This window comes from Bolinopsis microptera, chromosome 13 (assembly GCF_026151205.1).
Source record: "Bolinopsis microptera isolate Bmic1 chromosome 13, MBARI_Bmic_1.0, whole genome shotgun sequence".
In the NCBI taxonomy this organism is placed as follows: domain Eukaryota; kingdom Metazoa; phylum Ctenophora; class Tentaculata; order Lobata; family Bolinopsidae; genus Bolinopsis; species Bolinopsis microptera.
The window spans coordinates 7,568,745-7,583,294 of record NC_087084.1 but is presented as its reverse complement, the minus strand read 5'-3'; the positions used below and the strand labels follow the sequence as shown (position 1 = coordinate 7,583,294).

At 35.0% G+C, this 14,550-nt stretch overlaps 1 protein-coding gene across 1 annotated transcript in view; it reads right to left on the bottom strand.

The window, feature by feature from the left end:
- Window positions 1–1,004: 1,004 nt before the first annotated feature.
- LOC134825171 (uncharacterized) overlaps window positions 1,005–14,550 on the bottom strand; it is a 41,429-nt gene continuing 27,883 nt past the window's right edge. The window contains exons 42-65 of the mRNA XM_063837321.1: window positions 12,143–12,269; window positions 11,755–11,859; window positions 11,548–11,640; window positions 11,028–11,093; window positions 10,626–10,748; window positions 10,295–10,458; window positions 9,998–10,117; window positions 7,368–7,517; window positions 7,146–7,261; window positions 6,856–6,937; window positions 6,539–6,650; window positions 6,350–6,426; window positions 5,974–6,058; window positions 5,506–5,654; window positions 4,995–5,137; window positions 4,635–4,779; window positions 4,282–4,388; window positions 3,852–3,997; window positions 3,158–3,316; window positions 2,874–2,992; window positions 2,496–2,599; window positions 2,043–2,143; window positions 1,564–1,675; window positions 1,005–1,309 (exon numbers count right to left, since the gene is read on the bottom strand). Coding sequence (XP_063693391.1) covers window positions 1,194–1,309; window positions 1,564–1,675; window positions 2,043–2,143; window positions 2,496–2,599; window positions 2,874–2,992; window positions 3,158–3,316; window positions 3,852–3,997; window positions 4,282–4,388; window positions 4,635–4,779; window positions 4,995–5,137; window positions 5,506–5,654; window positions 5,974–6,058; window positions 6,350–6,426; window positions 6,539–6,650; window positions 6,856–6,937; window positions 7,146–7,261; window positions 7,368–7,517; window positions 9,998–10,117; window positions 10,295–10,458; window positions 10,626–10,748; window positions 11,028–11,093; window positions 11,548–11,640; window positions 11,755–11,859; window positions 12,143–12,269 — 2,821 coding nt within the window. The 3' untranslated portion in view covers window positions 1,005–1,193. The remainder of the gene's footprint in view (window positions 1,310–1,563; window positions 1,676–2,042; window positions 2,144–2,495; window positions 2,600–2,873; window positions 2,993–3,157; window positions 3,317–3,851; window positions 3,998–4,281; window positions 4,389–4,634; window positions 4,780–4,994; window positions 5,138–5,505; window positions 5,655–5,973; window positions 6,059–6,349; window positions 6,427–6,538; window positions 6,651–6,855; window positions 6,938–7,145; window positions 7,262–7,367; window positions 7,518–9,997; window positions 10,118–10,294; window positions 10,459–10,625; window positions 10,749–11,027; window positions 11,094–11,547; window positions 11,641–11,754; window positions 11,860–12,142; window positions 12,270–14,550) is intronic.

Sequence of the window (14,550 nt, the reverse complement as noted above, 5' to 3'; positions counted from 1 at the left end):
GCCTAAATGCTATGTTATTTTAGATTAATTGGAACTTTTATTGGATTATTGAATTATGCTGATATTTTAGTATCTAGAACATTAATAAAAGCACGACTTTTAACTGTTGTTTAAAATTATTATGTGACGTATTGACAAACGCGTTAGATTGGTTTCAAAATAAAAATTACAATTGTGCAGTGGTGACTGGTGAGAACAGTTCAGATTATCATTGAGTAATTGGGCTCCAATATTAGCATGGATAAGTGCTAACCCAACACTTTTTAATGCTTTGTCGTATAACATTTTATTTCTGCAAATGAGCTTTGTGTCTAATTTATGGTTGAAACTGGATCAGGAAGAGCCATTTTAAAGTGAATTCAAATATTTTCAACGGGATTCTGTCAAGCAGAAGATCCTACAGCCCTTGGAGATCTCAATTATCTGTAATTTCAAAAACGGTTAGCTGGAGGTCAACCATAGGATCCTGTCAAGCAAAAGATTCTACAACCATGTACAGGTATAATAACGCTATAAGCCTGGGGTCCCCTGGTAACACGGCGACTGGAGAGGTAAGTCTAGCTCGGAGTCTTAACGATTTGGTAGTTCTGATAGTTGGATAATATCCGGTGGGAAGAGACAAGGACAAATGAAACAGGAAGTTAGGAATGTAGGCTGCTTCATTTGTCCTTGTCTCTTCCAACCGGATATTATCCAACTATCAGTATTCCAATCATGAGACTAATAAACAGCGAACTATTCCATCATTTGATTTGGTAGTAGTAATGGTATTTTTGTGGACAAATACAACACATCTCGATAATATACTATTATTATAGTGAATAGTGTTCCTTCCTGCTTTTCTGGTAGTGTTCCTTCCCGGGCTTACACTTTGAAGTATAAACAGTGTCCCTCTTTCTTGGGGCGGCCAAATATTTCTGCTTTCCAGATGAATTGGATGAATCTCTAATTTAAGTTATTTCTTGTTTTTATTTTTTATACATAACAAAAAATAAAACAATATGTTTTGAATGCATGTGTGATAAAAATTGTACAACAAAAATATCACTTCAGATCGTAGTCAAGTCGCAAATCAAATATCAACTTACTAAAAATTTAAAAATCAGTTCAGTCCATTTCCATAAAAATCTATTTCCATAATAAAAAAACCTGTACATGTCCTTATACATGTGCCCTGCAATCTTGCGAGTAATCTACTTGAACTCAATAGTGACGTCTGTAGATGTGTCCACTCCTTGTTGATCAAACTCACATCTGTAGGTGCCGCTGTCTTCGGGGCTCGGGTTCTTGAGGATCATTTGGTAGGTTCCTGAAATAAACACAGGTTAAGATTTATACACTAATAATTACATTAATTGTACTAATTATTTAGGTAAAGATTGATATTCCAGTTACTTATTGCATTGAATTATGAGTGGTATGTCAGAATAAACCCAGAATAAAAACAGTATATATAAAAAATTAACTTTTGGCAATCGATTTTTAGACTAACATTACAATATTTTACAAAATGTTATTATTCAAGATAATATAATTAAAGGATAAAGTATCCAAAAAAATAACCTTTTCCTCGTTCGATACTGATAGTATCACTATCATCAAGAAGTTCATCACCGTCATCAGTTACTCTGTACCAGTTAATGTTATCTGGACTCTTAGGGTCTTTCAGTTTCAGCTGAGAATATATAAAATGTTAGCTTTCGTGGTATAATGATCATTACCCGAATTTCAAATACGCGATTCAACTAAACGCTGGTCTGCACTCTGCACGAAGCCTCTCGACGTGTATTCCTTGTCCTCGACCAATGACGAAAATACGAGGATGCTGGGAGTCTCACCCTAATCACACTTACTGTTGCATTACTATCGGCGAAGCACCGCCGGCTCACAATTTACCTACTTTACTTACTCGTGCTCTCCAAAAACTAGGCCTCCAAAATTAGTTTTGTCATTGAGTCATTGGGCTTTGTTGATATCAAAATCTACCATAACCAAGTAGTCGAGACATTTGACAATTTTACATCGTTAAACAGTAAACTTACGTTGTCAATATCAACGTCACACTTGATAGTGAGAGGTTGTCCAGACTTCTGCTTTTTAGACAGTTGTTTAGCATTGGCAATGTTCAGTTTCACAGATCCCTCTGAAAAAGAAAAAGTATGTTAAAAAGTAAGTTTTTTAATCTTTTCCGTCCTTGATTACAGAGAGGAAATGTATTTTTGGTAATGAATGTTGCTTTATAGAATTAGGAACAAGTTGTTTTATATGAGAATCAGAAAAAGCAAGTTTAGTGGATTATATAGTGTTGGACCACCAATAGCAAATATTAGCGAGAACTATTAAGCTATTGATAGTGTTGAACGACATATCAATAGCTTAATGATCATTAAAGAAAAGCAAAAAATCTGAAAATAGTCGAGAAGCCTCGGTATTCAAATATCCGCAAATCTGCGACAAGAAATAAATCCTTGTGTTTGAAAACAGCCTGATCTTACCTAGAAGGACAAGCTTGACCTCGACCTCACATTTGAAGCTTTCTCCATCCTTCTCAATGTAGATGGAAGCTACATAAATACCCGCATCTTCGGCATCAAACTTCCTGCGTGATGAGAGTTTAAATGGTGATGATGAAAATCTTGTAGGGTCATTCATGATTATTCAAGATAATTAAAAAATCATAATAGATTAGTTAAGGTAATCTTTGCAGTCCTACTTTTAATGTTTCACACGAACGATTTAAAAAAGTAGAATGGAGAAATTTGATTTAGATAATAGTTAAATTCCGTTTGTAAATACAAACGATTTGTTCTATCTTTGATTTGAATAAAGTTATAAGATAATAATAAATAAGGAGTACCGAAACAAGATGTTACCTGATGGTGAATCCGTTGAATTTAGATTTGCCGTCGGATTTAGGATCCCAGGGTTCGTTGTTCTTTTCCCACTTGATTGTGGCGTATTTCTTGAAGGTCTTCTTAACTTCACCGGCCAACTGAAGTTGTGTTTGTTAGTTAAATCTGTCATATACATCAATATAAGTAATGTTTTGGCTTCAAAGTTAACCAAATATCAAGTGTTTCTACAGGTATCAAACCTATTCTAAGTATGCTTCATTCCACTATTAAGGCATGATTCTATAAAAATTGCCAGTTCTTACCTTGACATTGACATTGGTTCCCTTGATTCCCTTAACAATTGGCTTCTTTGCCTTAACATCACATTCCAGCGGAAGGAACTCCTTGCACACTCCATCAGATCCCTTCTCTGTCCCCTCCTTGCATTCACATTGGTAGTTTCCGACTGAGTTTGTGCAGACCTGCAGAAGTAATGTAAATTTAACTTTTTGTTAACAAAATCAAATTAAGAAACACAATGTAATATAAGTTTGGTAAACTATTACATATTTATTATATATTATAACAAAATCAAATTAAGAAACACAATGTAATATAAGTTTGGTAAACTATTGCATATTTATTATCTTCCGTAAGACAATTAAATGGTTGATTGCAAATTATTCATTAACGATTGATAACCCATTTTCATGTATCCAGCTTGTATTTATGAAATTGGTACAATTCTTTATGTTACCATTTTTAACGTATGTATTAATCACTCGAAATATCTCCTATAATAACTGAGCTCGTCCACATTGAATAGCAAAAATGAACGCCACCAAAGACAAACAGTAACCCCGTCCTTTTAATTTATTTGGTTGGGCACACAGTAAGTAAACACACAAGGTTCCGGTTGAAATTTTCGTAGAAAAACTACATCATGAGACCTGAATATACGTAAGTCAAAAAAACTTTTATGAACTAAAACAGACCAATGTCTGAAAAACCCCGTACCTCATTTTCTCCACAGCTATCAGGTAAAGCACACTCGTCAATATCAGCACAGGACCCATCCTGGTTCTCGAACCCGTCAGCACAGACACATTCCTTAGATTTCTTTACTCTGATGAAAGTATCCAGACAATCGCAGATGAAGCTTCCTGAATGTTTTATTTGTTGGAGCAAGTGGGCTTGAAAATATCAAAAATGACTGTTATATTAATTGGTTTCTAATACTGGTGTCTTAGTGTACAAAAATAGCTGGTCATCTGTCGCTTTTATTAACTTAGTTAGTAGTTTACACTTATTACACTAATTACCCTGTAATTACCCTGTAATTACCCTGTAATTACCCTGTAATTACCCTGTAATTACCCTGTAATAACTCTCTTATTACCCTGTAATTACCCTCTAATCACCCTCTAATGACCCTCTTATTACACACCTTCAATGTTGGAACACCTCTCAGTTTCAGAGCAAGGACTATCAGCACACTCGTCAACATCCTCACATGTTCCCTTTACAGCTTCGTATCCCTTCTTGCAGTCACAACTGAGAATTATTTTATAATTGACGAGCGAATTCAGATTTATATTAGTTATAGTAATCGAAATAGCAGATATTAAGAATAGAAATGTAGGCTATAACAACAAAATGTCATAAAATCAAATGCGAGATCAGTGAACGTTATATAGCTGAAAATCAGCTGTGTCATTCCTGGTGGTACAATTAGTAAAATTGGTAAATTGGCAGCTCTAAAAATCAGGCAATCAACAGCTCTCAACCGCATTTCCTTACGTGTAAGATCCGGCAGTGTTGGTACAGTCCCCGTTACCACATGGTTCCTCAGCACACTCGTCGATATCGATACACGTGACACTGTCGAACTTGTATCCGGTCTTACAGAGGCATTCGTAGTCGGTTCCGTCTTCCTTGCACTCGCCTGAGAGCCGTGGGGTTTGTCAGAACTTTATTCAAGGGGTGCAGAATATTATGGATACTTATTACTTAATGGGTGAGTGTGGATTTGGATTTTGAAACACCATTTCGAGTCGAAATGGGTCCTATGAGAGCAAAACATATATTCCCTAGCTAAGTTGGATTAAATTGTAACCATTTAATGAATATCTAAAACCGGAACCAAAACCAAAAACATACCGTTCTCTCCACACTTGTCTGCATCGCAACCTCCAGGTACTCTCGGGAGACAGAGTGGCAGATCTTCTACCATTCCGCATTCCTGACCATCTGGACATCTGACATCGTCACAGGTTGGGCATGCTGCCTTCATGTACTCAGAACTGAAAACAGGTAGATATTAGTTAACTTGATAATATGGTGTCAGGTTGGGCATGCTGCCTTCATGTACTCAGAACTGAAAACAGGTAGATATTAGTTAACTTAATAATATGGAACTGAAAACAAGTAGATATAAGTTAACTTAATAATATGGTGTCTTGATCACCCTGTTTTCTTTCGAGTTGCTATGAGAAAAATATAATTATGAAATTACTTCTTCGCCTGCATTCTTCACTAATATTCAGTGACATTTACAATAATCGAGAACTATCCAGCTGAATGTCAACTTTGAAGCTTGATAAGTCGTGTTATTTTGAGGTTAGCTTTGTAACTAAATTAAACTTAAGAATTGATAGGAGAGTTTTCTTACCCGGTCAGTTTTTTGCAGACAGCAGTAAGTTTGCACCATTGGTGACCGTGAGGATTCTTCAAACAATCAGTCATGGAGCATGAACCGTCATCGTTGATACCGACAGCGCCGATACTGTTGATCCGAGCTCTGTTTACATCAGTAAGCGCCTGAGAGGTGTTGTAATTAATTAATTAATTAATTATATAATTATATTAATATATCTATAGCCTGAGAGGTGTTACCATTAGTTACCATTTATAGTTACCATTAGTTACCATTAGTTACCATTAGTTACCATTAGTTACCATGAGTTACAGATATATAGACTTATAGAGGTGTTGTAATTAATTATTTAATTAATATCAGTAAGTTTATGTAAGGTTTATCTTTAGATTGTATTTGTGCGAAACGTGGTCAACACATGGTCAACACATGGTGAACACGTGGTCACGTTATATATTACGTCTTTATGAGTCAATTTATTACCTGTGTCCAGGGGCTGTGGAAGATACAGCTTTCCATCAAGTATCCATCAGGACAGCTGATTGAGGGAGAAAGGCCAGCATCAATCCTGTTGAGGAGTTACCATTAGTTACCATTAGTTACCATTAGTTACCATTGCATTAGTTACCATTAGTTACCATAAGTTATTATTAGAGTATTAGCTATCATTAGTTACTATTTTTATTATAAGTGACCTTCAGTTATTATCAGTATATTAATTATAATTCCCTACTCTAAATAATGACACGCCTATACCTTATATCAACACTAAAATTAAGTTTTAAAAGTTACGCTAATATTCAGGGATTTGTGTTCAGTTCAACATAGCTGTTAAAGTAAAGTAAAGTAAAGTAAGTACCTGTATTCGATCTGGTGAATGTCTTCCTGGGTACATGGGTCAGTGAAGATGTTATCTTCACCACAGTATCCAACAGCCTGGCGATAAAATAGTTTCAATAAGTACAACTAACTTAATTAATAATAATAAATAAATAAATAAAAGTAACTTAATTAATAAAAACAAATAAATAAATCAACACTAACTTACCCTGACAGGGAACTTCTTGCTATGAGAAGCTCTAGCTTCACATCGTACCAGTCCGTTAGTGTTGGCAATGGTGACTCCATCAGCTGCACTTGGCGCTCCAAAGGTGTGGCACCTGGTAATTTATAATAACTATTAATTAGTGATTTAAGACTATTGTTATTAATAGTATTAATTTTTCAGCATCATAATCAGCAATTTAAGAAAACAACAAATCTAGAAAATTGTGCTGCTAGTAATATATTATGACGTCACATCTATGAAAACCAAAAAATAATTTTGTTTGTAATTACTTAAATAAAGAAATTTTGAATAATAACCTGTAAACTCGTTCTCCTTCTGAGCAGGTAGCGAAACTGTGAGCATCATCACCGATAGCTTCATCTCCGTAAACTGTTCGGTCTGAAAGTTGGCAGAGATCAGCAAAACGTGATAAAGGTAACACGTGACAAAAGTAACACGTGATAAAGGTACTCACATTGAAAACATAACTGATGCTAAAATTGTAACTGTCTCTGAACCGCCAATATACAACAAATTAATTAACTAATTAATTGAATGATTAATTAATTAACTAATTAATTAACTAATTAATTAATTAATAGCTTACATTTAGTGTGTACTGGCATGCAAGTTCCGGCAATCTCATCAAATTCGTATCCGTCACTGCAGATACAGATATAATCATCTGCTCCTTTAGGTTCGCAATCACCGTTATCTCCGCATCTGTAGGGACACATTATTAATTAATTAATTAATTAATTAATTAATAAATGGGAATTTATTTGGGATTTATAGTCGGTATTTAGTTAGTTTAGTGTATAACACATACCTATCGACATCACAACCGGTCTGCTTCTCAACACAAGTGGGGAACTTCTTGTCACTGTCATCTCCATCATCATCTATCATTTGGCACTCGAAACTTTCCTCGCAGCTGTATCCGTCACAGGTTGGGCACACTGCTTCTGCGTAGGCATCCCTGCGGGTTATACGTTAGACTATTTACACATGAAACGTATTAAGGTATTTAATAAAGTTATTTAATGAAATTTGAGCTACTCATGAGACTAAAGTGCAAATGAGTGTAACATTAAATAAGTTATTATATTCCGTGAGAAAAACGTCTCAATTTCTTAATTAAACCAAGACACAGCGACACCAATTATGTCGTCTTTATAGATACATATTAACAGTTGTTTAATTAAGAAATTTATTTTCAAAAACTTTAAAAAAATACAGACAAGAAAGATAAAAAGGTAACAGGACGTGTGTGAGCCCCTAATCAATATAGTCAGTGATAGACCGAGGGCAGGATTTGCGAACGAGGCCGAGGAAGGCATATTGTAAATTAGTAATTTAACCGAGGCCGAGGAGAACCGAGGTTTAATTTTTTCAACCGAAGCCAAGGAATTTTGGTACAAATTTTGGTACAAAATTGACATAGTTATTGTTTTAATCTTCACAGTTTTCAACCTTGAACAATCTATTTTACTTTCAACAAAAGTTGCGTACCAATTTTCCAAAATTACGAATTTTTAAAGTGCCTATAGCTATTTTTTTTCATGGTAAAATTTGTACAAAGTCCTCGGTTAAATCCTCGGTTAAATCTTCAAATTTTGCCGAGGCCGAGGAATGGCAACTCGACTTTTTACCGAGGCCGAGGCAAACCGAGGAATCATTCTTCTGACCGAGGCCGAGGAAAAATCGTCATTCCTCGGTAAAACTGAGGCCGAGGACTCGGTCGATCACTGAATATAGTGCTCTCTTTGCCCCCACATCTAGGTTTAACCGGTTCAACAGGTTTTATACAGCTCATTAGGTTTGGTCACATATAATGTGGGGTGCTCACACCGCATAGAGCACGAGAAACGAGTGACTATGTGGATTGTATGCGGAGGGAAAAGTATGCGGAGTGAAAAGAACTGTGGAAATGTTGAATTTATGAATTTAGCAACATATTTCATTAGTCATATTTGTACGCATAAATGTAATATATAGTATTTTATATATTTAAATGCAATATTTTGCTGAGAGAAGGATCTTGAAAATGCCTCTTCTAAATGAGGGTTCACACCGCATAGAGCACGAGAAACGAGTGACTATGTGGATTCAGGATTGTATGCGAAGGGAAAAGTATGCGGAGTGAAAAGAACTGTGAAAATGTTGAATTTATGAATTTAGCAACATATTTCATTAACAAATTGAATTATTCAACGAGAGTCGAGACGAGATGTGGGAGAGTAAGTTTTATTAGCTTTAATAAAAGTTGAATACCGTAGATCAACGACTCTGAACAAAAGAGAATGTGAGCGGCTTCAAGCCAAACGAGGCAACCGACGGTAATAGTGGTGGTAATAGTGGCAATAGTGGCAATAGTGGGGTATTATTTATTTTTTTACGGAACGATCTAACAATATCAACGATAAATAAATCAGTGGAGGCTTGAGGAGGTTTCAAGCGTTAAAGGATACTACTTATCGTAATTTTGAGAGCGACCTGTGCTTGAAAATGAAAGCAGCTGGTGAATACATAAAGACGGGCATTATAGAACTTCCCCTTCAAACGTTTAGCAGTTAGTTTGAGGCCTACTCACGTTACACGTACCAAGTTGTGTAGCGTTATTTGATTTGATTAAATAGTGCAATCGACACCTATGTCTTACAGACAAGGTGAAAAATCTCCAAACATTAGTAGTTCTACATAAGCAACAACATAATATGTTCATTATATGCAAGCCTCTTGATTTATAATCACCGGGTCTAGTAATTGTTTAAGAGAGTTCTCTGGCAGTTACGAAACTCGAGAGACTGTGGGATACTGAAGGGAAAGGAAGCAGTTCTAACGAGCGCTTCTCAAACACAAGGATATATCTTGTGAACTTGGCTAGTATATATGAAACATTTGACATGGAGTTGTAGAGTGAGTTATGTGCCTCGCCGGGCTAAAGTAGTGGATGTCCTTGCTGTACGGCAAGTTAAACAAGGAACTGAAACTACTAGGTTCCGTACAGACTCAACTCTGCACCCATGTCAATATGTTCATTATATGCAAGCCTCTTGATTTATAATATGCAGAAGAACTCACATATTCTCCACGAGTTTGCAAACATTAAAGCTGTATTCCTACATAAACAACAACATAATATGCAGAAGAACTCACATATCCTCCATGAGTTTGCAAACATTAAAGCTGTAGTTCCGCATAAACAACAACATAATATGCAGAATAACTCACATATCTTCCATGAGTTTGCAAACATTAAAGCTGTAGTTCTGCATAAACAACAACATAATATGCAGAATAACTCACATATCCTCCATGAGTTTGCAAAGATTAAAGCTGTAGTTCTACATAAACAACAACATAATATGCAGAAGAACTCACATATCCTCCATGAGTTTGCAAACATTAAAGCTGTAGTTCCGCATAAACAACAACATAATATGCAGAATAACTCACATATCCTCCATGAGTTTGCACACGAGGGTAATATCACACCAGTTGTTGGCGTTGCAGCTTGGTACAACACAGTCCTTGTCGTTAGAGATGATACCCTTAGCATCAACTTTGTTTACCAGCCTGGTTAGGGTGGAATTTAGGTTATCATATAGGAGTGGAAGTTTGTTTTATCAAAATCACACTACTCAATTTACTACATAATTACTAAAGCTAGGTTATTTACTAACAAAATCGCTCAATTGCTATCAGCTATAAACTTTCAAAAAGATCAATTAAAACCATTCACAGCCCACTCACATGTTCCACCAGAAGGAGTGAGCATTACAAATGATAGCTTCATAACCAGCAGGACACTTCAAGCTAGGGTCGGTACCTCTAGCGTACAGTTTCTTGTACAGGTTCAGTTTGGGGCCGTTGCAAGGGCTTGCTATTTGTACTTGTTCTGAGCAGATGGCTCGGGCCTGTTTTTAGATTTGTTAGTGAATTATAATGCTGCAAATCAGGCCTCAGGGTCAATGCATATAATTGGTCGGAAAAGCGAATCAATACTTATTGTGTGATAATTAAATTATGTAATTATGCAAATATGTAATTATTCAATTATGAATTTAACAGTGTAAATACTTACAATAACTCCCTGACCACCCCATCCGTTGTGAGCTACACAGATCTCACCGCCATCACCCTTTACAAGAGCACCGTCAGCGTTAACAGCAGTATTTCCAGTAGCAACCTCACAGAAGGACACAACCTGGTGAAAATAATGAGTTATTAAAAATGTTAAAACAAGGACTCGATAGAAACCAAACGTTAAAATGTCAAAGAATTGGGAAAAAGGTTAATAAAAGTTAATAAAAGTATAACCTTATGACAAAGGTTTGATATTATTCTGGTTTTGATAAATTAATTGGAGAGTGTGTAGGTTGGAAAATATCAGGGATGGATTTATTAATTTGGAGAGTATTTATATCTTAATTTATTAATTTTTTAAATAATTAATTAATTAAATAATTTAAATTTAAATTCCCACCTTTCCACTCGGGCACTTGGCCTGTGAAACGGCATCATCTACAGCTGCACTCTTGTCTCCAACAACCTGTTGTAAAATTGGGTTCATATCAAGAAGTTGTTGGGTTAATATCAAGAAGTTACAATTATCAAAAAGTTTCAAGTAATTTGCTTTAAGATTGGAATTTGGAACTACACTTAGATCAGGGTTAAATTAAAACAGAATGTATTTAACGTTTATATATGCTTATATATATTGCTTTCTTAAGATTTGTGTTTTCTTATAATCATGTAATACTGAACATACAACTATATACTTTTAAATACTTATAGGCTGTTCCAAGACCCGGGTCCAAATTTGAAATTATAATCTTGTATTTCATGAAAATGTAATAACTTATCTACAATTTAAAACAAAAATCGACCTGTTCGTCTCATTTGTTAGAGTTTGAGAGCCATTCAAAATTTGGACTCGAGTCTTGTAAAATTTGGACACGAGTCTTGTAGCACCCTGTAAAGTGAGGCACTGTAAAACTACATACCTCTTCATCAGTAGTCTCTTCGATAACAACAGGATCAGCAGGTCCCCAGACCTTGACCTCGCACAGGGTGAGATGAGTAGTTGGGTTTACAACCTGATAAAATATATGGTTAATAAAAAGAGGCTTGATAAAAACCAAGGGTTAGATAGTTAGATAAGTGGTTGGGTTTATACTTTATAAGTTTTATAAGTTTTATAAGTTTATAACCTTTACTGAAGATCCAACAATTCCGTTCTCTCCACAGTTAACTGAGTAGCTGTACTTTATTGGGTTGTACTCGATAGTACCGCACAGAGCGTCTCCTACGAATACCTGAGGGTTGTGTTAAATTTAAATAATTTTATTTTATAAAAAAATACATGAAAAAAACATTTTAATAATTAACTAGGGGAAGTTATTGATTGGTAGAGAATCTCTTCAAAGAAAAGCTCTCGTGTGCCAAAACTGGAAGGTTGGTGCCTGATCGCATACAGTTTTAATGAATCGATGACAAAATTGTTTCACTTTTATTGCAATACATTATACAAGTCTCATTTAATTAAATAACAGCCACTGCACTGATAATGATATGTGTAATCACGGTACAATTCCATACCTGAACCCCATTAATACGGTTACTGCAGCAATCTACTCGGTTCTTGATCCACACACTCTTGATCACGTAGTTGTCCTGAAGATTAACTTGCCACGAGCCTGCACCGTTAGTGTGAGTGCAACTTCCACTGGGAAGGAAATATTTATATTACTTTATGGACACGTTCATTGAAGTTTGAGGATATTGGTAAATATTAGTGACCCTACTAAATGGCACGATGGTGTAAAATGTGTCACACTATAAAACTATATAAACCCTCAATGGTTAGGATAATCGTTTCATCCTCTAGATAAACTTTGTCGCATAACGATATCTTTATCAGACGATAAGATATCGCTTAAATGCGGCCGGCAGTGAGTTGTAAACTTTGTCACACTATAAAAATGTGACAGAGTTTATATGGACCCCTTGTTGCCGTGTTTGACCAAATTTTCGAATTTCAAATTTATAGGATGGTTGCATATGACTATTATCTACATATTTAGCGACTTTTTTCGTTAAATGGTAGCACCATGTAAACTCCGTCACACATTTAAGAAATTTATATGAGGGATATTTATGACATCCTGACAAGAAATGCCGAATAGTCTAGCATTATTTTGTGAGCTGAATGTGTTTGGAATTGTTCACATATTTCATTGTTATAGGCAAATACAAATACAGAAGGCAGAAATAGGTAAATTTAGTCACATAAATTTGTATGATATCTCAACATGTGTGAAATTGAGTAAATATTAGTATACCAACTTAAACACCCTATATTACGTACTATGGATCAATTAACAATATTTCAACCATACGCCGGTCATATAAATTATTATATGGCAGTGATATGTTAACATTGGCAAAATTTCAACACCTGAACAGGGTAAAAATTTGTAAATTTCGTCACAAAAAAAATATTATAACTTTATTTGCTCCGTGTTGGCAAAATAACTAATTTATCGACATAGTGATGGTGATAAAGTAACATTATATACTAATTGAGGTATGATTCTTCAAAATAGGGGCAAGAAATGTAAATTTCGTCACATTAGCCATAGCATTAGTTAGATAGATTTTCTTTCATATCAACTGCCCTTATTATAGCAAGAATGGATTTATACAAGAAATGTAGAAACCCATGCCAATTTTTCATCACATTGAAACTATACTGTTGGGGCAGGAAAAGTGAATTTTGTCACATTTCAGTAACTTAGTAAAATTAAACTCAGCATTGTTAAACTTGAGTTCTAATTTGCAGAACAATAACCAACCAATAATTCCTGGAGGAAAATTGAATTTTAACCGAGGTATGGTAAATGGTTCTTCAAAATAGGGGCAAGAAATGTAAATTTCGTCACATACGTCATTTTAAAATTTAGATAGATTTTCTTTCATATCAATAGTCCTTATTATAGTTAGAATGGATTTATACAGGAAATATAGAAACCCATGCCAATTTTTCATCACATTGAAATTATACTGTTGGGGCAGGAAAAGTAAATTTCGTCACATTTCAGTAACTTGGTAAAATTAAACTCAGCATTGTTAAACTTGAGTTTTATTTTGCTAAACAATAACCAACCAATAATTTCTGGAAGAACATTTTATAATGTATGTAATATGTTAATCACAGACTATTCCATTCTATAATCATTGCATTGTTTCCAAATTTAACCTATTTATGATGTCTTATCATTTTGTGACGATGTTTACATCAACTGCCCTATACTTGAATCAACTGTATCCGTGTATCGTCCTTATATAGAGTTTTCCCGCAAAATGTAACTTATTTACGTTGTCGTATCATTTTGTGACGATTTTTACATCAAGTGCCCTATACTTGAATCAACTGTATCCGTGTATCGTCCTTATATAGAGTTTTCCCGCCTTCCAAACCAAAATCAGATATAAATGATTTCGGAAATTCACCCAGAATTTCAAATTCCATATAATGTGACAGAATTTACATCATTTCCGAATAACCAAGTGCATGTATTAGCTAACTTTTCAAAACAACATATTCTAGGGCTATGATTGGCAGAAGAACCATCAAATAATGAGTTGAAAGGGTTTTGAGGACACCTCACAGTAGAAAAGAGGTCTCGTATTCTGAGTGTGACAAAGTTTACGAAATATTGCCTTAAAGCCGTTCGATCCGTGCCCTTTAACCAATGTTGTATCATAATTGTTAGATTGACCTAATCTACTATATTTCAGACCAAGGAATGATAATTGGGCAGCTATGGTAAACAATGTCACAAAAATGTGACATTTTTTACATTATAGTGCCTAAAAGCAATACATTTTATTTCTGAGCAGTGCATATGGGAGTATGGGTCACGTGGCTAATGTTCAGAACTTATGAACACGCTAGATTAATAGATGCTAAAATTAAGCCACTATCGTCAAAAACGCTATTTTAG